The sequence below is a fragment of the Phyllostomus discolor genome, chromosome 5 (genome assembly GCF_004126475.2).
Source record: "Phyllostomus discolor isolate MPI-MPIP mPhyDis1 chromosome 5, mPhyDis1.pri.v3, whole genome shotgun sequence".
Classification (NCBI taxonomy): Eukaryota; Metazoa; Chordata; class Mammalia; order Chiroptera; family Phyllostomidae; genus Phyllostomus; species Phyllostomus discolor.
This window is the reverse complement of record NC_040907.2, coordinates 28968337-28994122: the sequence shown is the minus strand read 5'-3', so window position 1 is coordinate 28994122 and position 25786 is coordinate 28968337. Positions and strand designations below refer to the sequence as shown.

At 55.3% G+C, this 25786-nt stretch overlaps 1 protein-coding gene across 1 annotated transcript in view; it reads left to right on the top strand.

Annotated features, from left to right (window-relative positions):
• The window catches only part of SLC2A1 (solute carrier family 2 member 1), a 29046-nt gene extending 5354 nt beyond the window's left edge, over window positions 1-23692 (top strand). The window contains exons 2-10 of the mRNA XM_028511788.2: window positions 7259-7354; window positions 18509-18669; window positions 18824-19064; window positions 19662-19824; window positions 19915-20102; window positions 20358-20462; window positions 20844-20945; window positions 22038-22241; window positions 22611-23692. Of these exons, the coding sequence (XP_028367589.1) occupies window positions 7259-7354; window positions 18509-18669; window positions 18824-19064; window positions 19662-19824; window positions 19915-20102; window positions 20358-20462; window positions 20844-20945; window positions 22038-22241; window positions 22611-22811 (1461 nt within the window). The 3' untranslated portion in view covers window positions 22812-23692. The remainder of the gene's footprint in view (window positions 1-7258; window positions 7355-18508; window positions 18670-18823; window positions 19065-19661; window positions 19825-19914; window positions 20103-20357; window positions 20463-20843; window positions 20946-22037; window positions 22242-22610) is intronic.
• Window positions 23693-25786: the final 2094 nt, after the last annotated feature.

The window sequence follows — 25786 nt, the reverse complement described above, 5'->3', positions numbered from 1 at the left end:
TATTTATTTTCTATCCCCGCCCTCAACTAAAATATCAAGTTCAACAGGAATGCAGGAATTTGGTTTCTGTTGCTGAATCCCCATTGACTAGAATTAGTGCATTCACACAGTATGTTTCTTTAGTAATATAATTTATTTTTCTTAGAGAACCTCTCTTATGGAGAGCTGGAGGTGTCAGAGGAAGGGGCTTTTCCAAGATCACGCAAGCAGGGAAGCTGGGGCGCTGGGACTTACCAGTATACTTGTTTGCCTAGAGTGTTTGAGACCTTTGCGTACATCCCCATGTTTTATAAATTCATTTTTCCGAGTTGAATCGGTGCCCGTCCCACCACTGAAGAGGGCACCTCCTCGGGGGCGTCCTCTGCTCCAGCTGTCCAGGTCCTGACCCAGGGCCCACACACGCCGCGCCGGGAGCCAGCCGTCTGCACTGAACATCCCGTTTTAGAAGGAACACCTTTTTATTTACTCAGAATGACCTGGTTTTGCCTGGAAGGCTTTGAAACTCCTGTGCTGTTTGTGTATTGGGTTTGCACAGAGTAGTTCAGGGAACCTGGCGCTTAAAGCAGAGACTGGTAAACTTTTCCTGTCAAGAGCCAAATAGTAAATATCGTCAGCTTTGTGGGCCGCACTGTCCCCGTCGGCCACGAGCACTCAGCACCGTCACTGCAGCACAAAAGCAGCCATAGACAATATGTAAACCAAGGAGTATGGCTGTGTCCAACCAAACTATATTAGTGCTCACTGAAATTTAAAAGTAATATACTTTTTAAAAAGATTTTATTTATTTATTTTCAGAGAGAGGAGAAGGGAAGGAGAAAGAGAGGAAGAAGAACATCAATTCAGCTGCCTCTCCCATGCCCCGAACTGGGGACCCGGCCTGCAGCCCAGGCATGTGCCTTGGCAGGGAATCGAACCAGGGACTTTTCAGTTCACAGGCCCACAGGCTGGCGCTCAATCTGCTGAGCAACACCAATGAGAGCCGAATTAATATAATTTTTTAAAAAGATTTTATTTATTTCTTTGTAGAGAAAGGGGAAGTGGGGGGAAAGAAAGAGAAGTATCAAAGTGTGGTTGCCTCTCATGCACCCCCCCACCGGGGACCCAGCCCACAACCCAGGCATGTGCCCTGACTGGGAGTCAAACTGGCAACCCTTTGGTTAGCAGGCCGGCACTCAATCCGCTGAGCCACACCAGCTAGGGCTGAATTTAATATTTTTAAAACATTATTCTTTTTTTTAAGTTTTATTTTTGATTCCTACTAGATTTTATTTATTTATTTTTAGAGAGAGAAGGGAAGGAGAAAGAGAGAGAGAGAGAAACATCAATGTACCGTTGCTGGGGCCGTGTACCCTGACTGGGAATCGAATCTGTGATGCTTTGGTTCGCAGCCTGCGCTCAGTCCACTGAGCTATGCCAGCCAGGGCTAACATTATTTAATATTTTTATTTATTACAAAATGTTAGTCTTTGCTTTTCAGCTAGTTAAAAAAAATGTGAAGCCCACCCTTAGCTGGCAGAATGGATTCGGTCCACCAACCATAGTTTCCCTACCCTGGCTTAGAGCAAAGCCACCCGAGCAGCCAGAAGCTTGGGCCTGGGCTGTCCTGGCTCAGACTGGGCAAGGTCCTGAGTTGCTGGACGGGGACTTGATGTACAGAGAAAGCACCAGGTAGCAACCTTGTTTCTTTCAGGGACCAGTATCCGGAAGCCAAGGAGGGAGGACATGAGCAGAAAGGGCACAGAGTTTGGCATCCAAGAACCCAAACTTGAAATTTCACGGAAGCCGAGGGACTTGCCGGCTAGTACCCACTTTTCCTCTCCAAGCCTCCCATTTTTTCATCTGTGGAAGTGGGAGCAGTCTCTTCCAGGTGTTTGTAATACTTGAATCAGGATACGTAAGAAGCCCCTGGCGTGATGCCTAGCCCCTTGCAGATGCTGCAGGTGCTGCTGGCGCTGCTGGTGCTGCTGGCGCTGCTGGTGCTGCTAAATTCGGCAGCTCCCTCCTCTCCGCTTTAAAGATTGATGAGGTCCCTCCTCCCAAACACATGCATGCACGCGCGCGTGCACACACACACACACACACACACAGATTGATGAGTCCCTTCTGCCTCCAGGGCCACCATGGGGTGCAGGGAGGCTCAGCCAAGCAAAAGTCCTGACATCACTGGAAGGCTTGGAGGAAATGGCTTCGAGGGGAGCAAATGCCCGAGGTCCTCTGAGGGTCAGGCGTCAGAAGGATAACCCATTCCTTTTTCTTTTTGAAAGGCAAGGTCAGAGAGCATAACAGAGAGGGTAAAACACGCCAGTGCAGGAATCCAAAGGGCCTCAGTCCCAGCACTGGCTTTTGTTTGCTGAGGGTCCCAGGGCCCCTACCTCTGACCTTCCAGCTCCCATCTATCACAGGAGGGTGGTGTTAGAGCAATTCTGCAATTTCTTGGGCTTCTCTTTCAATGCCCAGAATTCTGCTCCACATGAAATCTTAGAAAAGAAGTGTACACAAAATAAATTAAAAGGGAGCTATCATGGATCTGATAAGCCCCCGCCCTACCCCTCCCCTCCCTTGTTTGAACTGGGGGCCAAGCAGTGACAAAGGCCCTGTCCCACGCTCCAGTGCACTGGGGAAACCACGTGGGTGATGGGGGTGGGGCGACTTCTGGACCCTCCTCCCACAGGGAATGCCCTGCCTCCGAATGGCAGTAGCCACATGCCCTCCCTCTGCCAGTTTTGACCAAGGGCCTGCTAAAGGCCGAGCCCAGGGCTGAAAGGCTGTGCTGAGGGAAGGGTTACAGTGCTGGCCGTGCTACATGGCCAGGCCTGTCCATCATCATCCCGGTGTGGGGGAGGAGAGGTTCTGGAAGCTGGCACCTCATCGCTGACTTCCTGGGGGAGGGAGAGCCCTCGGTGAGGCTCTGCACCCCAAGCACTAGGTGGTGACAAGGGGCGGGGGGCATGAGGTTATTTTCTGTGCTGGACCCTGAGCCTGGGCATTTGTGGAGCTGAGGGGCCTGTGTGGCCCTCTAGGCGAGTCAGGGTTTCGACTGTTTGGGGCTCTTTCCTCTCCAGCCCTGTGGGTAGGGATGGGGGTTACTGTTTCCCTGCCTCCACCTCTCAGAGCTGAGGCTCCAGTACTCATCAGAGGACTGATCAACAGCCAAGTTAAAGACTGTTAGGATGTACGCCATTCTGGCAGAACAGGTACACGCAGAGCCAGTTTTGCCCAAAAGCAAAAGTTGGAAGTGGTGGGTCTTTTTTTGCAAAGGTTGTGTGCTGTGTCCTGCCCTGGGCCCTCTAGGCCCCATGCTCAAGGAGTCCCCAGTCTGGTGGGTGAGCAGCGGATCCATATCCCAGCTACTTGGAGCAAAAGCTGGAGACTGTAGAGGACACAGCAAGGGCAAAGTGTGTGGACGTGCTAGAAGGTAGCCCCATCCCCAAGGGGCCTCAGGTTCTGGGCTCCACATTACTCCTCCACTCCTAAAAAGGGTTTTTTTTTTTTTAAAGAAAGCCACAGGTTGTGGGGTTTGTACCCCTTTTCTGAGGTATCACCAACTTGCCCATCAGCCTGGCACCAAAATAAATACCTGTCGCATGAATGGCCTTCATTGCTGTGTTTTAGTTCTGGGCCCAGGGCTGGTTGGTGGGTGCAGATGGTGCCGTGGGGGCCAGTCAGGGGCAGCTTCCATCCTTCCCCGACCCGAGTGAGCCCTGCACGCTCCATGATGGGCACTGATGAAGACCTTGACAGCAGCCCCGAAGGGAAGGGACTTTTGTCTCCATTTCCTATGTGAGGAAGCTGAGGCCCAGAGCCAGGGCCACCACGTGTCCCAACTCCAAGGTGGAAGGAAGCAAAGCAGCTCACTGACCTTCAACTCGGGTCTCCTAACTCCAAGTCCAGCAGTGACCAAGCAGGGTTTGGTGGGTGCCATGGGGGTGGGTGGTGGGGGTGAGGGTGTGTGACAGGTCACAATGCCACGTGCCTACCAAGGAGCAGAGGCCATGGTCTGCCCCTACCCCTAGTGTGCAGCCACACAGAGCACCCCTTGTTTTACCTGGCTGCTGTATGGGGCCCGGTTTTCCCCCCTGCATGAATGGTTCTGTCCACCTGGAATGCGGCCTTGCTACCGTTTCCCTGCTAGGAAGACTCCCTGCTTGTCCTTCAGGGTCCGCCTCCAGTGTCACCTCCTGAGAACCCATCTTTGACCGTCTCTAGGCAAAACTACAAGTCTCTCTCTCCAGGACTACAAGTCTCTCTCTCCAGGACTCCCGCAGTGCCTTTTCCCGTGGACTGGTTGAAGCTTAGACCACACCAGCCTCTGCACTGGACCAAAAGCCTCTTCCTTGCCGTCGGGACTAGGGCCCGTTTCACCTGGGGGTGCTGAGCGTGATGGGTCCCTGTGCATTTTAGGTGCTGATGTAGGAGCCTGCCTGGGCGGTTGTGGCTGTAACTCAGGACATGGGTAGGCAGGTTTTCTAAAGCATTCTTACTGTGACCTGCCAAATGGCAAAGTCCAGCAGAAGGGGTTTGTTCTTGGCCCTGGCAGCCCCCACTGCCAGAGGCTGCACTGCTCCGAGGGGCCCCACGGGTGACGTCAGAGGCCCAGAGGGACCCCCAGAACACCACAGCCGAGTGAAAACGGGACCTGTAGTAATAAACAGCACTGCTTCTCGGAGACCCGTGTTGCAGGGGCAGGCTTCTACCAGAGCACAGATCGTCTGCATTATCTGTCATTTACATTTTCGTTTCAATTGCTTTGTTCTAAGTAATACAACACCATGGGGCTTGTAAACGATTTTATTTTGAATAGGTAATATATTCGCATGATTCAAAATGCAAACACATGCCAAAGGGTGAACAAGGAAGCCTCCCTTCCGCCCTGCCTCCGGCACCCTGATTCCTCCAAGTACCTTTCTCTGTGGCCTTTCAGATACGTAGGTAGACGTACAGTGGCACCTCGGTGCTTGTCATGAGTTTGTTCCGAAGAGGGGCCAGCAAGTGACAATTGTTGAAGCAGTTTCTCCTGCCGGGGCGGTGGCATGACTCATACGAGTTCTAGCAAGTGCGACCAGCGGTGAGCAAGTGCCGAGCGCTGAAACACCTTCTCATCAAAATGCGCCGAGTGTGTTCCCCGAGTTCCAAAGCCGAGATCGGTGGTGCCGGTTGTGTTCCCGCCCCCCCCCCCCCCCCCCCCCGCCATCCCCTCGCCTTTTGTATTTACATTTTTACACAAAAGGCAGCACACAACACACACTGTTCCAAGGCTCGCTTTTTCTACTTAATGTCTCTCGGTGCGTGTGTGTCCCAAATCTATACGGAAAGAACTTTCTTCTTACATTGCATTGTACAGTTATGCCATATTTTATGAAATCGTAAATTTGCATTGCTAGCTTTATGTCTGTTCTGTTGTGTACTGGAAAAAACGTCTCTTCTCTACCGTTTTTATCACCCTCTGGACAGCCCCCGGGCAGCCCCAGGCGGAGCCTGTGACTCACCGGCGAGGGCAAGGACGAGGATGCTGTCATGCGGCGGGCAGCCCCACCCCCTGTGGGTGCTCAGTGCCTCTCCACATCCTCTTACTAATCTCGGAGGGGAGCCTAGGAATTGGGTGTGACCCGGGGTCTGTCAGGTGCTCCCCACCCACCCAGAATGGACAGCCCTGGGTCTGAAGGGTCCCTAGGGAGCTGAGAGAAGGGGGACCCTGGGGTGCTGGGGCCTGCTGTGCAGGTGAGCGGTGGGGTGGGGGCAAGCCGGGCTGGGAAGGACAGGATTTGAAGGGAGTGAAGCCCACTGTGAAGAAAGCCCCAGCATCCAGGTGACCAGGTGTGGCCAGGAAAGGGCCGGGCGCTGGCAAGAAGCAAGGGCCCGGTGCTCACCTGACGAAGCACAGCCCCTGAGCTTGTGCACTTGGGCTGGCCGAAGCCTCCTTCCTCTTTCTCAGCCTGTGTTGTGAAAACCTTGGCTTTCTCAATCATTGGCCTGACGGCTTCTAGAGAATGAAACGACCGTACTAGGAATATGTCTGGTAAACAACTGAGCCCAGGGCTGTCTGTGAGGATTTGGATGTCAGGGCTGCTTCTGGGCTCTGGGGGGGAGCCGGGGCCCACAGCAGGTGTGGCTGAGCGGAGCCTCCCCTCATAGGTGTGGCTCAGGGTGTGAGCTTCCCTGCCCGGTGCGGTGCCCACAGTGTCCCCATTCTCTCACGACCAGCCAAGGGCTTGTCTAATGCCACATTTCTTGGCTTCTTTATTTTAAGAATGAAGTCAGGCACCTTGTCACCCAGGGCCCCACCTGCCTGCTGTTCTCAGGCCCTCAGCTTCCAGGGGACAGAAATCCACCATCCTTTTCCCCTCCTAGCCCTTTGCCCATTGAAAACACCTTGGCCCCACACTCTTACTTGCCACGTGTCACTTTTCCAAAGCACATTCCTGGCTGCTGTGTCATCTGTGTCCAAAATAACCCTGCAAGGCTCAAGGTCTGGAGATGGCTGCCACGAGGGACCCTAGGTGGGGAGTCCGGGGACCCCAAGCTCCATCCAGCCTGGCCCTCTGCAGACCCCTGCATGAGCTGGAACTCTTTTTCTGCCTCATCGCTGCCTCATGGGGCTCAGTTTCCGGCCTTGTGAGTGGAGCGGAGTGAAGGGGAGGGCAGGACCACATGTCCAAGGCTGATCAGCATGAAACAGTTACCATTTTGCAGACCCGAAAACAGCGCCTGGGACGAAGGCTCACTTGGCCTGCTGTAATTCACAGAGTGAGCAGGCAGGTGGGCAGGAATCAGAGGCCAGAAACTTTGGGTCCAAATTCAGGTCACTCCCCCATCTATGCCGCTTGTCCCATGTAATTTTTGTCTCTCCCCACACCCCTACATGGGGGCACTGGTTCCTGGGCCTCCCAGGATCAGAGTGTGGTGCCACATGGACCCCAGGCTTGGCCCCACCAGGGGACTGAGACCCCAGAGAATGCCAAGGCCTGTTCATCTCTAGCCAAGACCTAGCTGCAGAGAGAGAGAGAGAGAGAGAGAGAGAGAAAGGGAGAAAGAGAGAAAAGACCCCAGGAATGAGTCTGGCCAGCCAAGTGTCTAGAAGTTAGCAGGCTGGTTGGGGCACCCGATGTCAAAAAGTGGTCAGGTTTCCTGGGAGAAAGGCTGGTGTAGTGCCGGGAGTCAGGCAACGTAACCTGAACAGGGCACCTGCCAGCCCAGGCCCTGCTCTGTAGTAACCCTGGCCCAGATCTGCCTGTAACAGTGTGTTTTTCTTTCTCTGCAGAAGGTGACAGGCCGCCTCATGCTGGCCGTGGGAGGGGCAGTGCTGGGCTCCCTGCAGTTTGGCTACAACACTGGAGTTATCAATGCCCCGCAGAAGGTGAGTGCTACACTTTCCTTGGCCTATCAACACTCGCCCTTCCTTCCTCTTAGGTGTCAATCATTTACTTATATCAGCTCATCATCTGCTTCAGTAGCAATTTTCTGGGCCTGAACAGGTCAGAGATTCTTGTCATTGGCCTTAAACTTTTGGGGCTGCAGCCCTGGCTGGGCAGCTCAGTTGGTTGGAGCGTCATTCTATACACCAGAAGGTTGTAGGTTCGATCCCTGGTCAGGGCACCTATGGGAGGCAGCCAATTGATGTTTCTCACATCGATGTTTCTGTCTTTTTCTACCTCTCTCTCTCTCTCTCTCTCTCTCTCTCTCTCTCTCTCTCTTTCTACATATTCTTGGGTGAGAGATTTTTTTTTTAGTCTTTGAGCTACAGAATTGTACAAGTTCAGGGACCATAGAAACATGGGGTCTTAACAGGTCACCTTGAGCAACCCCCCACGCAACAGAGACATCTATAATAGTCAAAACAATCGCTGGCATAATTAAATGATGCTGCATTGACATGGCACCCTGGGGCTACAGAGGGCTCTCCTGGTGTTTCTCTCCCTTGCTGCTCACCTGCAGCCCGAGGCGGGCAGGCAGCGTCCACAGTGCCCATCCTGCAGGCAGAGGGAGCAGACAGAGAGAAGAAACCTGCCTGGCATCACCCAGCTAGTCAGGGATGGAGCTGGTATCCAGCGCCGCTCTGCCTTGGAGCCCTCCTGGCCAGGGGCCCCCTGAGCCTGCGCTCACACCCATCCACTCACAGCACGCTCCTTACAAGGCATCTTGTTCTAGGTTGAAACTATCTCCTCTCCCTGGAGGCCCCGTGCCAGCCACAACAAAAATGGCCTCTTGCCCTAGGGAACCTCGGGGGTAAAGGTCTGTGCTTGCTCACCCCTCCCCACGTCGCATCCCAGATCTGTCCTCACTTGTTCGCTTGAATGTCAGGACTAGGAGGGGCCCTGCTGATCCCCTCCAGCCCAGCCCACTTGCTTTAGGGAAGAGAGGAAGAAGGCAGGGAAGGAAACGGTACCGAGTCCCTCCTCTATCTACTACACCAGGCCTTTTGCATATGTTTCTGAGGTTGGGTGGTGATTTCCATTTTATAGCCCTGGAAACCAAGGCCCTGAGCAGAGGAAGGGGGTGAAGTGACCAGTGGGCTCAAGGTCACACAGCTAGTGAACGGGGGAGTTGGCAGCCAAGCTCTTGTTGACACAACCTCTTCCTGACCAACCTCGTGCTGGTTTAAAATGCTGTGCCTTCTCGGGGATGACGAAATGAGTGCGCAGCCCTCCTGTCAAGACCACACTCCTTGTCCAGAGTAGAAGCTCCCGAGGCTCCCGGGCCTGTTGGGCGGGACTGGCCAGTGCTGGTAGTTAGAGCTGGGCCTGCTCCAGACAGGCAGAGGGTGACTGTCAGAGCTTCTTCGCCCAGTGCTCAGGGGCAGGTCACCAGGAAGGCCTGGCCTGCTGAGTCATGCTCAGCTGTAAGGGACGTGACGGGACTTTTCCAAGCTCGTCTGAAATGGCGACTGTGGTCCGATGCTTGGAATAGCCCCAAGCCCTGCTTTGCTAAATGCTCTGAATGGCCCTTGCCAAGGTGTGTGCCTCAGAGCTGGCTGCACTTGGGAGCCAGGCAGACAGAAAGTCTGGACTGTTGTAGAGGGAGGCTGAGGGCACTTTAGGGTCCCCCAGACACTCCCAGATTCTGATCTAAAAAGTCTGAGCTTCTGTTTGGGCATCAATTTCTTTCTTAAGATCTTATTTATTTTTAGAGAGAGGGGAAGGGAGGGAGAAATAGAGGGAGATAAACATCAATGTGTGAGGGATACATCGATTGGTTGCCTCTTGCACACTCCCTACTGGGGACCTGGCCCACACCCCAGGCATGTGCCCTGACTGGGAATTGAACCTGCGACCTTTCAGTGTACAGGCCAGCACTCAATCCACCGAGCCACACCAGCCAGAGTGGGCATCAAATTTTTAAAGCTCTCCAACTGATTCTAATGTACAGCCCAATTTGAGAACTTCCAGATTAAGTGATGTCCTGACTGTGATCACATAGTAAGTTACTGACAGAACTGTGACTCTTAAGATCAGGACACATGAGGTTTTCCAGAAGCAGAACAGGTTGGGATGAGCAGGGGTCCGGGGTGGGGGCGCGGTGGGGAGGCGGGTAAAGCACCCAGAGGAGAGAGGGTCCGGTGTGCGACCTGGGTGAATGGGAGGAGAGAGAATTTTGGGAGGGCCCTGGGTAAGCCAGAGCCAGCCAGCAAGGGCCTTGCGGGTCAGTTTCATCTATAAAATACCCATCACTGCCATGGCATGGGCCCATCAGAATGGACAGGTGGGCACTACTGTCTAAAGGTGAGCTAGGGAGGGTGGGCTTCAGATGAGGACAATGGGGACCCATTAAAGAGAACAGATAATGATCAGATCTGTGGGTAGTGGGGTGGGCCCCAGACCGGTGGGACGAGAGATGGGGAAACTGGTGACAAAGCTGCTCCTGCGACAGGGGGTAGAAAAGCAAACACTGAGCCGGAAGGATGAGCAGGAGTTGGTCACCAGACCAGTGTGAGCACAAGAGAATAGGGTTTAAAAATTGCGTCTGGGTCCTGGCTTGGGGGAGGTTCTGGCCTGGAGGAGGAGTGGGTCTGGGAGGCGCTGATAGGGCCCGCGGCGCGAGCAGGAGCTGAGGTTCCAAGTGATACTGCTGGAGCTGTACAGGAAGCACTTGGACTGTTTCTTAGGTGCCTAGTCAGCTGCAGAGAAGTTGCGAGCTGGCCACTGGTACCCCAGTAGCAGGACAGGAAGGTGCTCTAGCGAGACTGGAATGAAGAGAGAAGTAAGGGTCAAGCCTCACTGATAGAAGAGGAGGGTCCTTGGCAGGAGGAGAGCGGGCACCTCCCAGCCAGGAGAGAAGAACCCCACAGGGCAGAGGAAGAGTAGAAGCGCCAGAGGGCAAGGGGGTTGGGTTTGTTCGCACGGTGCCTGTCCCTCGTAAGAGGCACTCGGGAAGCAGTGGGTGGAGGAATGGAGTAGAGGAACTCCGTCGGGGGCCCCGGAGGGTGACTGGGACACATCAGCCCCATATTTCTGAATGGGAAAGGCCCAGTGGAGATCCTGTTGTGGCGGAGGCTGACGGGGGGGGGGGGGGGGGGGGGGGGGGGGGGGGTATTAGAAACCCCCCTGGGGCGGGTCAAAGAGAGAGGAAGCAGGAAAGAGTCTAGACGGCCCAGCCGGTGGGCGTGGTGAGGGGGGAGAGAAGAGGGCTGGCTGCTGGGGGAGGGGCTCCTCCAAGGAGGAAGATGGAGCAGAGGCAAAGGGGGTTGCATTTGGCTGGAGGGACGCAGCTCCTCGGAGGCTGAGGATGTGGACAAGCCCAGAACGAGGTCCTCCCGTTCTTGGGCCCTCCCATCTAATCAGAACTAGGTGGAGGGTGACAGCTTTTGTGGAAGACAGGCGGGGCAGCTGGCCAGGGCATCTAGAAGGCCAGGTGGGCAGCACCAGGGGCCCAGCTGAGCCTGTAAACAGTGAATTTGTGGGCACCTGTCCAAATGTCACTTTGGAAACCGGCCTCTGGGGACCGAAGCCAGAGGCCCGAGTGGCTGGAGTTGATAACGCACACAGTGAAGTCGAGTGGCGCTTCCTGGGGCACGCACTCGGGCACTCCATGTGTTTACTCTTGCACTTTACAAACATTTCTCACAAGCCTGGCCGTAGTTCTTCCGGCCAGGAGCGGATGAGAAGGGACGCGTTGAACACGCGAAGGGGGAGAGGACAACCTGAGACTGAGAGATGAGAGCACAGCTCGGAGCTGCCCGGGCACAGGGATTCGGTTCCTCCAGCCGCATTCAGCACATTCACGCAGCGAGTTCAGTCAACGAGGGCTGTGCCAGGCGGTGTCCTAAACACTGGGAGGGACATCCTGGTCCTCGGACAGCTGCCCAATGCAGGGTCTCCGCTGGGCCCTGTCCCTGTGCCCAGAGGACTCGGCCACCCAGAGGGGTGGGGAGACTCTTCGGGGAAAGCCAGGAGAGTCTTGGGTTAATGGAGCACTTCAAGGTGCTATGGGAGCAAAGAGGAAGGAATGGCTGGTGCTGGGGTAGGGGGTGGGGGAGGCAAGGAAGGGACTTGGCAGCCGCCCTAGGCCTTTAAGGGTGAGTCAGCCCCATGAGGAAGGAGAGCAGGTGTCCTGGGCAACGGGAACAGCTTGTGCAGAGACGCGGCCTCACGAAGTGCGCCATTAACGTGCAATTGCCAGCCGCCCTCACGGATCCTGCCGGCTGCCCTGGTCTGTTTGGAACTTCTTCTCCTGGGGAACTGCGCTGGCCTGCTTTCCAGAAGGGCCTTCGCTCCACCAGTAGTAGGGTTACCAGTTCTGGTCTTAATTACCAGCAGCTTGGTGTCCTCCATAAAACAGGCCCCGCAGGGCTTCCTCCTGGAAGTGGTTAATTAATCATATCATCTTAAATGCTTACAAAGCAACTCCCCATAAATTATCTCCTCACAGAAGTGTCATAAGGTGGATGGGGCTGCGATTATAAAGGAGGAAATGGAGGCTAGGTGAGTTCACCTGGACAGGATAGAGGCTGAGCCTGCAGTGGACTCTAGGCCTCAGGCCTCCTTGACCACCCACCCTCGCCCCCACATTGCGTGAGTGATGGCAACGTCCACGTGACTCCTCCGAGCCAGGCCTCCGGTCTCCCTGGAGGAGAGGGGGAGGAGGTGGCGAGCCCAGCCACAGACAGCGAGTCAATGAACAAGGGCATCATCCTGGGTGGAGAGAATGGCCTCTCCCCTTTGCGTAAGTCTGAGCTGCCAACAGAAATAACTAAAGACCACTTAGAAATCATGAGTTCCTGGCCAAGGGACAGCGTCAGGAATATTTGAGAGTGAGGCATCCTCAGGAAACACACAGTTGGGGCTGGCCCTCTTTGTTTGACAAAGGAGGAACTCGAGCTGGAAAGCCGGTGAGGTCTGCCCCTGCCTCGCCCAGGATGACCAGCTGACGAGTCAAAGGACTGGAGGCAGGGCCGACTCCCAGCCGAGCCCTCTGCCTCCTCACGCTGAGGCCGCTTCTCCGTATCTCCGCCTAGAGCCTGTGAGTTCTGGCTCCCCTGACCCCTTCCCCCATCTCCACCAAGACAGACCCTGCAGCTTGCTGTGTGTCAGGCATTGTTCTCAGTGCTTTAGAAATCCTAATTCAATTGTTCTGTGTAATAATCCCACTAGGTAGCACTATAACCCCTGTTTTATGAGGAACTGGGGCACAGAGATGTTAAGCAATTAAACCAAGGACACACAGCTAGTAAATGGCAGACATAGGATTCGAATCCAGAGAGCCCGGCCCTAGTCTGCATCCCTGACCACCTTAGAAGCGCCAGCAGGTACACTGTAGGTAGGTGAGCACCAAAACACCCTTTCACACACCTACAAGTGCCCCCCGGGCTGGTCCCTCCTGCTCTGACTTCCAGGCCGAGTCGAGCTCGGTCATGTGCAGACATGTCAACCGTTCACCACACAGTTACACAATCTCTTCATGCCAGTACACCCGTCACAGCCGCATCATCCCTTAAGCCCCTCAGATTCACAGCATGGTTATTAATGACGACTCTTCTACCCCCAGCCTGCACTGGGCCTCAGGGACAGATGAATCAGACTGTCCCCATGTTGAAATTTAGTCTGGAGGGAGTGCACAGTACCTTGTAGCAACTTTCTCGGGGCAGTTATGGACATGTGGGCAGGCCGGTGGGAGCAGAGGGGGCACGGGAGGGGTGCCTGGCCACAGGGCAGGGTTTCCTCAGCACTGGGCTTTCGGGGCCAGATAATGCTCTGGGGTTGTGGGGTCTGGATTGGTCCTGTATCCTGCATGATAAGGTGTCTAGCAGTGTCCCTGGCCTGTGCCCGCTAGGTGCCAGCGACACCCCACCAAGTGTAGCAACCAAAAATGGCTCTGAACGTGGCCAGAGGCACCCCCGGGGGCCGCATCGCCCCGTTTGAAAACCACTGCAGGAGAGAAGGAGGGGTGGTTATGAGGAAGGCTTTCCAGAGGAGTGTGTGTGCGTTTTTCTGAAAGGTTGTTAGCAGCTCACCAGGGAAGAGGCAGACGAGCCACACAGCACAGACAAGTGGGGTGTCCAGGTAGTATGGGGGAGTCGTCTGGGTGGGGCAGACACTTCATCCTGCGGGTGCTGGGGAGCTGAGAAAGGCGAGGAAAGAAAGGTCCTTCTGTCTGCAAAGGAGACCCTGGAGGTCCGGCACCAGTGAGGAGGTCACGACCAAGGCCCGGCCCGGGCTTGGAGAGAAGCTAAGTCTGGGCTCTTCCTGGGAAGCAGCCTGGGTGGTCCGATCCTCTGCTGTGGGGTTGGGGCCCAGCTTCTGGCTCTGTCTGTGGTGTGGGGCCCAGGAGACCCAGGGGGCAGGGTTCTTTCTGTCCAGCCCCACCTGTAGTGTCTCGCTCTGATCTACCAGCTGACCCCAGGGCGTGGCTAAGAGTTGCTGTGGACATAGAAGCTCTGGGCTGAGGGTGGGGGCAGCCCCAGCTGGGGAGTGGTAGTGGGGAGAAGGCAGGGAACAGGAAATAGGGGTCAAGTTCAAGCTGAGGGACTAAACTGAACAAGCTGGCCCTTTCCTTCTAGATGGAGCTCAAAGCTTAGCTGGCTGTTTAACCCCTTTGTCCCCACAGTAATCTCTTCAAGAGAGAAGAGAGGGTTGAGAGGCAGCTCTGATTCCGTCTCAGGATGATCTAGAAGACCCAGGTCTCCTGGGCTAGAGGAATGTCTGGAGGGAAAGATGGTGAGAGCAGCCAGAGGTCTAAAACACACACCCCTTCTTTTGGTCATAGTCTAGGATTCTAGATCAAGGGTTGGCAAGCAGCCAAATCTAGCTAGTGGCCTGTTTTTGTCTGGCCCATGAGCTAAGAGTGTTTTTCATTTACCTTTTTAAGGAGTTGAGGGAAGTAAAAAGAAAAAAAGTCATCAACAGAGGCCATATGTGGTCTGCAGACCCTAATATTTTTTATCTAGCCTTTTACATAAAATGTTCACCAAACCTTGCTCTAGAATATGACTTGTATGCTCCCTGCTGCCAGGGAACTCACTACCTGTATGGTGAGTAATCGTGTCCTCTGAACCCTAGGAACCCTGTTCTTTTCCCCAGCTGAGGTGTATGCCCTGGGGCTCTGTGCACCAAGTAGAATGTGACCGAGCTTTCCTTCAGATTCTTTTCTACAGTATAAATTCCTTAGGGTAATGCTTTGTCTGCCTACAATTTGCAAATGGAAAAACCCTGTCCTTAATGTTCCCCTGAGAGTGGCGGGTTCTCAGAACAACAGTGAGGTGAGTAACAGCTTATTCTGTATACCGGGCAGCGTGCTCCGCCTATGCCAGGGCCCCACTGCAGATGATGCCTGGACACAGAGGAAGTGAGGACTTCCTCTGTAGACAGGCAGACATGTGGTCCTTCACCCACAGTTGCCTGGGCAGCAGGAGCGCAGGGGAGGAGGTGATTCCCAAGAAGTCAGACATGACGTAAACCTCCCTCCCCAGCCCCACACTCACCCCCAAGAGAACTGCTGGGGTAAGAAATAGCTTTTTACTGGAAACCAAGGGACCTCAACTGCTCAGAGCTGACCCACTTCTCTAGGCTGGCCCTTCTGGTGTCACTGAGGGGGCCACTGCCGTCTAGCTGAATGAGAGGACAACTGGACAGAGACCCTTAATGGCCCCCAACTCCTGACAGTCCCCCCTCAAACTGACAGGACCCTCCCTTTCTGCCCAGAACACATACTCACACAGACCCTCAGCAGGGTGGGGAGGTTGGGGACCAGGAGGCACAGGTAAGCCTGTGCCCCGTGGGAGAGAATGTCCCTGCAAAAAGAGGAGTCTGGCTTCAGGGGATGGGAGGAGTCTGGGGCGGTGTCCCGGAGAGACCCAGGGCAGGTGCTGCTCTATCAGAGTAGGACAAATTAGGAGGCAGAATTGCCAGGACCTGGGGACTATTGGGGTGGAAGGCATGGCGGGACCCAGGGTATCTGCCAGGCTCATGACGAGCATGTGGGAAGGGAGCATGTGACGATGGGAGCATTTGGCAGGAGGCTGTGCCAGGCCCCTCCTCAAATGGCAGCCAGGCCAAGGAGGTTGCCAGGAACCTTGCTGTGGAGATTGGGTATGTGGGGTCCTTTTAGGGGAGCAGCAAGTAGGTTCTTCCCTTAGGAGCACCCAGCCACTGCTGGTATGGATGCGGAGGCCAGTAAGTGGGTGGAAGCAGTGACCCCATGTAAGGTTCTTCTGATTCTCCAGGGGTCCCCCTACCTTTCCTGGGCTGGGGCCAGCTTTGAGCCCCCTGTGGGGCATGGACCCCCAGGGACAAGAGGACACAGAGCTCCCACGCCAGCAGCAGGAATGGGAGCCCGGCAGAGCCTCCTCCCAGAAATGGCAAATGTCAGATCAAGAGGCAAGAATCCACTGTACAACCTCCGCGTGGCCAGGAAGTGCTGCTGGGGTAGAGAGGAGGGGCCTGGGGCCCAGGTGGAGGGGCCTGGCTGCTCTCCCCTCTCAACCCCACGAGGTGGTCTGAGTAGCGGGGGAGCTCAGGAGCCACAGAGGAACCAGCACTGCGCTTGGCCCCACTGACTTGTCACCACAAGCAGGAGACTTACCTGGGGGCTCCAGTAGCACATCACTTGCACACGTGGTCCTCAGCACCACCAGCCAGCCCCAAAAGGAGGTTTAGAGACCAGAATTGCCATCACAGAAACCTCAGCCTACGCCCTTCAGCTCATCTTAGGTCATAAGCCCTTACTTAGCACTTGCCTATTGCCTCGTTCTTTGCACACAATTCAGACAAGTTCCATTAGCTGACTTCTTGGCAGAACTTACAACAATAATGTGGAGAGCTCTGTGGACAAGCATCTGAGCCACAGGAAGACGCTGAGCACAGGAGAAGGCAAAACTTAATTCAAAGCCCTTGGGGCCAACTCCTCTTCTTGCCCCTGTAAAGGGCCGCAAGGACATTGGTGCCCTGCAGCCCTGCTTATAGGTCTAACTGCTAAGGGCACCCAAGTGAGAGTGAGGGGAGGGAGAAAGATTTCCACCCAGGTGACGGGTCAGGAAAGTGTGGGTCAGCTCCTTCTCGTCTGCCTGATGAATGGGGCATCGCTCTTCCCAGCCAGTGCTCCTCTGGAGCGGGTTTTGTCTCGTGAAGAACACAAGCACTTAGTGGTTTGTTTGTTTGTTTGTTTGTTTGTTTGTTTGTTTGTTGGAATCTGCCTTCCAGAAGGAGAGCCCAAGGCCCTTTCTTCACTGACTCCTTCCTTCACTCACAAGGCATCCCTGACCCCAGCTCTGGGACGGGCCCGGGTGGGAATCCACTGAGGTCCCTGTCCTCTGGGAGCACAGACTCCTGGGACCCTTTGAACTGGATCCCAAAAGGTTTTAGTGTGGGAAGGCAGGGTGGGCCCTCCAGGCACAGTTACCTCGGAGGGTGGAGAAAAGGTGTGCAGGGCGAAGGGAGAGGAGCTGGTAGCTGGGAGGCTACACTGATGTCTGGCAAGGACCTTGACTTTGAGTTACGGGATGCAGGCTTGGTTAGACTTTGTTGGTGGTCTGCACTTCCCTCGGGTCAGTACTGGAATGTGGCGGGGGTCCCTGGGCTCAGCGACCGTGCCAATGTCAGCGCCGTAAGGATGTGTCATCAATCCCCGGAAGCACTATGAAGTAGATATTTTTAATGTCATTTGAAATGAGATCATTAGCCCTTGAGCGCACTGCAGGTGGGTGGTGGGGCTGGGATCTGAACTTGGTTTTGTGCAGTACCTAACTCTTGCAGTGCCTGGCTTCCCTGTGACAAATAACAGATCACTAGGGCTCACTGTCCCCTCTCCCCACTTCCCCTCTCCCTCCTTATCCTAACTCCCTAGAGCCCAGCCTCCGTCAGGTGTCCCCAGACCTGGGACAGATAGTGGCAGCAGGGCAGGAAAAAGTTGGCTAGTGGCCAAGGATCCACTGTAATCGTGGGGCCAGGCCCAGCATGCTCAGTGGGCATTCCGGGGACTATAGGCCTGTTTCCCCTCTGGCAGTTGTGCCTACCCACCCCTCTTCTGGGAGGGCCAGGGAGGGCCAAGAGCAGGGCCAGTGGAGGGTGTATAAAGGATGCATGCTGCCATGTGTCCTTGAGCTTGCAGCATGAGTGTGGGAAGGGGTGCTGGGACGGGCATGGGGTTGAGTTTGAGTTGCAGGTGGGGAGGGGTGGAGGGGTATGCGGGTTGTGACTGGCTGAAGCCAGGAGTGTTCAGATGGCGTGAGCATGAGTGTGTGTGTGCACAGGAAGCTGTTTCTGGGCCTGAGCCCAGCTGCACATGTGGCTGGGTGGGTCTGGCCGGTCCCATGGCACTGGGTGTGTATCTGCCAGGAGAACCTGTACCTCCTGCCTGTCACATTCCTGGGATCCGGCCAGGACCCCCCCTGGGGAGAGGCGGGGCTGGCAGGCAGGTATGTGCTGGGACAGATGGCTCCAATTCGCAGAACTGCTTCCTTGTCCTAGCCCTTCCTGTATTTCCCCAGCTGGGCACCTGGGAGACGGGAGGAGGCCGTACACAGGTGGGACCATGTACGGCCTTCAAGGTGGGACCACCGAGCCAGCCACGGGAGCTGAGCCTGGGAGACAGCGACAGTGTGAGCGTCAGGAGCGTGGCTTGTGTGCAGGCTGGTTAGTCACACAGGCCCTGAGTGCAGGGACAGCAAACCTGCTCTTCCCTTCCTCCCAGGGCCTTGGAATGGCAGAACCTGTCTGTCTAGCTGGACTTCCTCCCCGGCAGGGGTTACAAGAGGACCTGGGGCCATAGGTACCTTGAAGAGAAAAGGGGAAAGTGAGAACGAGCAATTTCTCCCAACCTCTGCTCTGTGCTGGAGCTTCTACCACTGGTCAAGTGCCATCATCCCCAGGAAGTCCAGTTGAGCATATAAAACCAAACAGGGCACTGGAAACCACTGGGGAAACTCAGCCCCACAAAAGCGGGGGGACTTGATTCAACATGCAGTGACTGTGAGGCCTGGCCAGGTATGGGGGGTAAAATGCCCCCCCTTGAGGGGCAAGTGCCAGAGGGAAAGAACCCCTGGGTCCTGGCCTCGCCCACTAGGCTGCTCCTCCCCCTGCAGGTGATCGAGGAGTTCTACAACGAGACCTGGATCCACCGCTATGGGGAGAGCATCTTGCCCGCCACACTCACCACGCTCTGGTCCCTCTCCGTGGCCATCTTCTCCATAGGGGGCATGTTTGGCTCCTTCTCCGTGGGTCTTTTTGTAAACCGCTTTGGCCGGTAAGCAGAGGGGTCCTGGCCCCACCCAGGGAGTCCCAGATGGGTGTGGGGGTTGGGAGAGATGTCCTGTTCCAGGGTATTCCCTGTGACCAAGTCCCTGGGGAGTCTGGGGGGGAAATCAAAGGACCCACCTGACCTGTGACCCCACCCCCAGGCGCAACTCAATGCTGATGATAAACGTGCTGGCCTTCGTGTCCTCTGTGCTCATGGGCTTCTCGAAATTGGGCAAGTCCTTTGAGATGCTGATCCTGGGCCGCTTCATCATCGGCGTGTACTGTGGCCTGACCACCGGCTTCGTGCCCATGTATGTGGGGGAGGTGTCCCCGACGGCCCTGCGAGGGGCACTGGGCACCCTGCACCAGCTGGGCATCGTCGTTGGCATCCTCATCGCCCAGGTGAGTTGGGGCAGCGTCTGCTCCCCCCATACAGCCCCCACCCCGCAGCTTCAGTGGCTCTTGGGCGTGCGAGGAGACAGCTCCTGACTAGACCTCTCACCCAGCCTCCCGCAGCCCTGCCCCAGGGACACAGCCCAGTGCAAGCCCCTGAGAACACGCCCCCCCACTCAGCTGTTCCCCCTCGAACTCCACAGTGGGAGGGCAAGTCCGTCCAGGCCACTCAGCCTTTCCTCTCATCTGGCGCGCAGCCACAGGCACGCCCACTGGTTCCTCGGCGCGCTGGGCTCCGATGCCTCTAGGCCTTTATATCTGCACATACACTACCCCCTCTCCAGAGGGCTTCCCTTTTCCCGCCCTAAAAGCATCCTGTGGCAGACCCCATGCCCTGTGCCATTTGTCTTCCCAGCAATGCCAGGAAACAGGTCCTTCTTTCCCCATCTTCCACATGCGGGAACTGAGGTCAGAGCAGTTAGAGCCTCAGAACAGGAGCCCTGTTCCTGAAGCGGCTGTTGGACATAAAGCCAGCCAAGGCCACTGGGTGCCATGCGGCCAGGGCCAGGAGCTCACAGCTGCTTCCGCCCACCCTGCTCCCCCCAGGTGTTCGGCCTGGACTCCATCATGGGCAACAAGGAGCTGTGGCCCCTGCTACTGAGCATCATCTTCATCCCCGCTGTGCTCCAGTGCATCCTGCTGCCCTTGTGCCCCGAGAGCCCCCGCTTCCTGCTCATCAACCGCAACGAGGAGAACCGGGCCAAGAGTGGTACGGGCAGGTCCCTGCCCTCCTCCCCACCCCAGACCCTGGCCTTCTTCCCGCTCTGAGCCACCCCCACCTCTCCTCCGCTCCCCTCAGTGCTGAAGAAACTTCGAGGGATGGCGGATGTGACCCGTGACCTGCAGGAGATGAAGGAGGAGAGTCGGCAGATGATGCGGGAGAAAAAGGTCACCATCCTGGAGCTGTTCCGCTCGCCCACTTACCGCCAGCCCATCCTCATCGCCGTGGTGCTGCAGCTGTCCCAGCAGCTGTCGGGCATCAACGCTGTGAGTGCCCCTCACCCACCCTTTCTGTGGCCCCAGCCAAACCCTGTGGTCAAGTACATGCTATGAATAGAACCCAAACTTAAAATAACAAGCAAGCCCCTACCAAAGGAGAAGCTTTACTTCAGAACCAAACTGCCGCAGCATCCCCTTCATGCTGCCCCCCCCCCCCCCACTCCGTGTCCGTACCCACCGGGACAGAGGCAGGGGAGAGGCCACAGCACCCAGCCACGCCCCAGCAACTTCTCTGTCCCGTAGGTTTTCTATTATTCCACAAGAATCTTCGAGAAGGCGGGGGTGCAGCAGCCTGTGTATGCCACCATTGGCGCCGGCATCGTCAACACGGCCTTCACAGTCGTGTCGGTGAGTCTCTGCGTCCTTGCCCGCCACCAGTCAACAGCCAGGGGCCAGGGTCCAGCTGAGGGCGTCAGGGCCTCACGACTGAATGGCAGCATTTACTGTGAGCCAGACTTGTGTCATACGCTCCCGAAGTGCTATGTTATTTCATCCTCGACTTGTCAAGTTCATCACTGATACCAGAGTTGATGGCACTGATGCTCAGAGAAGTGTGGTGGTTTGCCCGAGGCCACCGTCAGGATGCTCCGCTGTCTGGCTCTCTAGGCCAGCCCCCTTTCCCTCACTCCCTGTGTGGCCCCCAAGCAGAGCCCCAGGGGGCGGGCATCTGGGTGGGAGGGTCTAGAGGGGCACCAGGGGGTGTGGCGCTGACATTCTCTCTGCCCACAGCTGTTCGTGGTGGAGCGAGCTGGCCGGCGGACGCTGCACCTCATTGGCCTGGCTGGCATGGCAGCCTGCGCCGTGCTCATGACCATCGCGCTGGCCCTACTGGTGAGCTGCCACACTGCGGGGGTGAGGTGGCGGGGGTGGGCGCCAGAGTGGGCCGCGGGTCCCAAAGTGCCTGTCTCAGCCCCAGCCTGGCCATCGGCACCCAGAGGCTGGGGGTGCTGCCCTCCCTGGTTCTGCACCCTACCCAGCCACATCCTCCTGCCTTGACCTGGCTCCCCGGCGTGGCACTTTCTCACCACAGCACCTGCAGCCTCAGGCCCCAAATTCCCTCTCCGAAGCAGCTGCTTTGCCCAATACTAATCCTTTCAAACCTTCATCTATAACCTCCATTCGTCTTTAGAACACCCTAGAAAGTATGGCCCTCCTCACCATACAAGCAGAAACATGCCTGATCTCACTCAGTGCTCACAGCTCAGTGTGGTTCAGTGAGTAGTTCCATTTCACAGGTGAGGAAACCCAGTCCCGGGAGGTGACTAAGGCAACAGTGGCCTCAGGTCTGCTGGCCCCACACCCGGGACCTTGGACAACCCTGCCAGGCACCTCACACATGAGAACATTCATGAGGAAAGCACCAGTACACTAATTTTACAGCTGAACCAAGGCTTAAAAAGCCCTGTGATTGCTGAGAGGTCCGGCACACAGTAAGTGACAAGTGGCAGATCTGGGATCTGAGCCAAAGCCCCTAAACTCTTCTGTGGCCTCCTCAAGGGGGGTGATTATTTATAGAACCACATGTCTGGGGCCTCTGCTGGGCCGGCCCTGAGCCCAGCGCCTTACAAGGCTTCTGACAGTTTTCTTCCACACTCTCCTGCTGCAGGCAGACTCAGGCGGGTTCGCAGGAAGAGCCGGAGGACCTCAGGGACCTCATCTTAGCGGCTCCTGCACACACACCACATGACCACTCCCAGAGGGTAGACCAGAGCCCACAACCACCTTGCAGGTGTAAATCCTTTTGTTCAGATGAGAAAACTGAGACCGAAGGCAGGGTACCCGAGTTACACTGCAGATCCAGGATCAGCCCCAGGCCTCCTGTCGTCCAGCCCAGAGCTCTTAGCCCTGCCCGGGCTGCCTCTGCGGTCTGTTTTCTCTGAGGCTCCAGTCTAACTTTCCTACTCTCTCTCTTGTCCTCAACAGGAACAGGTGCCCAAGATATCCTACCTGAGCCTCGTGGCCATCTTTGGCTTTGTGGCCTTCTTTGAAATTGGCCCTGGCCCCATCCCATGGTTCATCGTGGCTGAACTCTTCAGCCAGGGTCCTCGCCCGGCTGCCATTGCCGTTGCCGGCTTCTCCAACTGGACCTCAAATTTCATTGTGGGCATGTGCTTCCAGTACGTGGAGGTGAGAGAACCACCATTGTCTCTACTCACGCCATTTCTCGCCTGCCAAGTGCTCTTCCAGCTGTTCCCATTGGAATGAGGCTCAGTAGCCCAGGTCACACAGCTAAGAAGCCTGACCTCAACCCCAGGGTTCTTTCCTGGGTTTTGAATTGTCTCCCATCTGCTGTGTAATGAATGGGAACCTGTTCCCTGGAGCGTATTCTATGCCAGGTGCAGGCAGGCAGGCTCTCATCGAGTCATCCCAGCACTATGTTGTGGGTGGGTGTTCCTTTTCTCGGGTTAGGGGCACAAGAGCAAAGTAACTTATCCAAGGTCCTACGGCCGAATGTAGGGTCAGGACTCCAACTAAGTGGGTCTGTTTGTCTTTCAGGAACTGTGTGGTCCCTACGTCTTCATCATCTTCACGGTGCTCCTGATTCTGTTCTTCATCTTCACCTACTTCAAAGTTCCTGAGACCAAAGGCCGGACCTTCGATGAGATTGCTTCTGGTTTCCGGCAGGGGGGAGCCAGCCAAAGTGACAAGACACCTGAGGAGCTGTTCCACCCCCTGGGGGCCGATTCCCAAGTGTGAGGCACCCCATACCACCAGCCCGGCCTGTTCCCAGCAGCCCCAAGGATCTCTCAGCACAGGCAGCTGGATGTTAATTTCCAAACTGACAGATTTCAGAAGAGCTGGGCCTGGGGCTCCTCTCTTCTGCCAGCAGTGATTTCCAGAAGAATATTCAGGACTTTAACGCCGCCAGGATTTTAACAAAAGCAAGACTGTTGCTCAGACCTATTCAGAGAAGCAACAGATTTTATAATTTTTTATTACTGATTTTATTATTATTTTTGTATCAGCCAGTCTCCTCTACCCACACTCCAGGCTTCACCCTGAATGGCTCAGTGCCTGAGGGTGGGGGCCAAGTCCTGCCTAGACATACTTGCCTTCTCCACCAAGCTAATCTGTAGGGTTGGACCTATGACCAAGGACACACTAACTGAACTATGAACTACCAGGCTTCTACCCCTAGAGGTGGCCACTCACTTCTGCGGTCCTGAATCTCCCCACTCTAGGAGTCAGGCTCCATTAGGATTCACCCTTTCCCATCTCTTCCTACCCAACCACTCGAATTAATCTTTCCTTGCCCAAGACCAGTTGAGAGCACTGGAGTGGAGGGAGGAGAGGGGAAGGGCCAGACTGGGCTGCCAGGTTCTAGCCTCCTTTGCACTGAAGGCCAGACGATCAGCACGAGAGGAGGGCCGTGGGAGGCGGAGGACTCACTACTCAAGAACACATGGATGCTCCTGCCCTGCTGTGTATAGATGGAAGATATTTATATATTTTTTGGTTGTCAATATTAAATACAGACACTAAGTTATAGTCTATCTGGACAAACCAACTTGTAAATACACCACTGTACTCCTTCTGTACTTACCTAAACAGATATAAATGGCTGGTTTTTAGAAACACGGTTTTGAATACTTGTGAATTAATGGTTGGGAGATTTGGGTGGGAGAGAAGCAGTCACAACTGCCAGTTTTTTTAGGTTTTTTGACTCTGTCAAAGTCCCTTCCAAGCACCTCCTGTGACCAACACCCACTATGGTCAAGAATCTGTATGATCCCTATTACCCAGAGAAAATTTAAATATCTTGGCATTCAAGGCATGCCCATTTTCCTTCACCTATGATGGCCAGTATTCAAAAACTTGATGGCAATGTGAGGATCTTGACATTTGGGCCTTGATGAGCATTATCTCAAATGTGACATAGATATTATATCCACATTTGACAGGCTCAAAGAGGTTACATTCCTGAATCTCAGGCGAATATGCTGAAACCCTTGTTTTTAGCAATTACACTGCACAACCCCTACCTGATACCTATTCCCCACCCCACCCCCTACCCTCACACACACCAACTAAATCATGTTCACTGCATGGGCCCATGAGCTGTCAAGCTGCCTTCTCCCATCAATTTCCTTTGGAAACGCCCCCTCTGATTCCAGCTTATGTATCTTTTCTGAAGACTTGATTCCTCATGCCTACCCCCGAATTTTAACATCCTTTTCCTTTCCTACTAGTTCAACCCTTTATCACAAGTACTAATTTTTCCCACTAATCTCAATTTAAAGGGAAGAAGTCTGTCCAACAGCACTGAATTCACAGTTCAGCACGCAACACTCAGAAATAGCTGATGAGATAAAGCACCAAGAAATTTGTTCCTAGAGGCTCCCCTGACAAAATCTTGGGGGAAATTGCCGGTTGAAGCCTTCACAACTGCACACAGGCAAAACTAAAATCTTGGCAAGAAAAGGGGTTATAAGAAGGGGGTGAAGAAGGGAAAACAGGTACAAAGCAGTTGGAAGTGCCTATGCGCTGTGTGTTATTAGATAAAGAACCTGAGGAGTTACCACCCCTATCTCACAAAAGAGGTTTAGAAAAAGGTTGTGCCTTGCCCTGAGCCTGGGGCCAGAGCAATTAACTGATAAAGGGCTGGAGCCAGAACAGAGATTAAATGGTACTGAGGAAGGCTTATCACTTGTCCCCGTCCCCTAAAAGCTTCTGTTGAAAGGAGTTATCTGAGGGGTCCCCTAGTCATAAAGTCCTATGGCGGCAGTCGGGCGGCTGTTACTAAAGGATGGAAAGAAAACATCTCGAGTGGGAGGGGCGCGCTAGAGGGCTGAGCTTGAGGATGCAAAGCAGATGGCACTCAAAGCCCGTGCCGCACCTTGGCGCCCACGCTTCTCAGCCCCAGAAGCTGGACAGAGCCCCGCAGCACCCTCGCCCCGGCCCTAGGCCCCAAATCCGGGTCTGAAAAGGCCCAAGAAACCACTCCCAGGTTCCCTCCCGGCAACGGGTTTGCACCAACAAGCCGAACGCCAGCCATTCCCCAAGATGCGAGGTGCACGCAGGCGCCGGGGGCCCGAACCCCCGGACCCAGCCATGGCCCACAATGCTCCGGGAGGCACAGCTTCCGGCCCCTTGACGCCTTTCCCTAGGGATAGCAGTCTACCGCAGGTGAAAATTTGGAGCACATCCTCAACAGTAACAGATATGCTCCAGGCCCCACTCGGCTGCCACACATCAACACCTTAGCGTCCTTTCGTCGCCTGGCGACGAAAAGGGCGGAGCTATGTAGTGTCTTCACCAATCAGAGCAGAAGCCCAGGACCCCACCAATCACAGCCTGGCTGCCCCGGGCCGTCCAGGAGCTTCTGCGGCCCATTGCTCCTGGCTCTGGTGCGAGTTTTGTTTGCTCCACGAGCGAGTGCTGGTGGCTAGTTTAGCTTCGGCATCCTGGGGAAAGTAGCTCACGTCTACGGTTTCGGACAGAGGAGTAAATAGGTTATGGAGCTGCTCCCAGGCCCCTTTCTTTTCCAGTGCTTAGTTGAGTTCACTAACAGTTTTGTGAGACTCTTTCTCTCATATTCTGAGCTCAAAAGTCCCTGGAAATCTTCTGGATCGGGTTTCCCCACTGGACCCCATGGAGCCCCGCATTTCCTCCATCAAAGCGCTCACAACACTGGACAGGAGTTAACTGCCCTTCCACCAGACCGGGGAGGC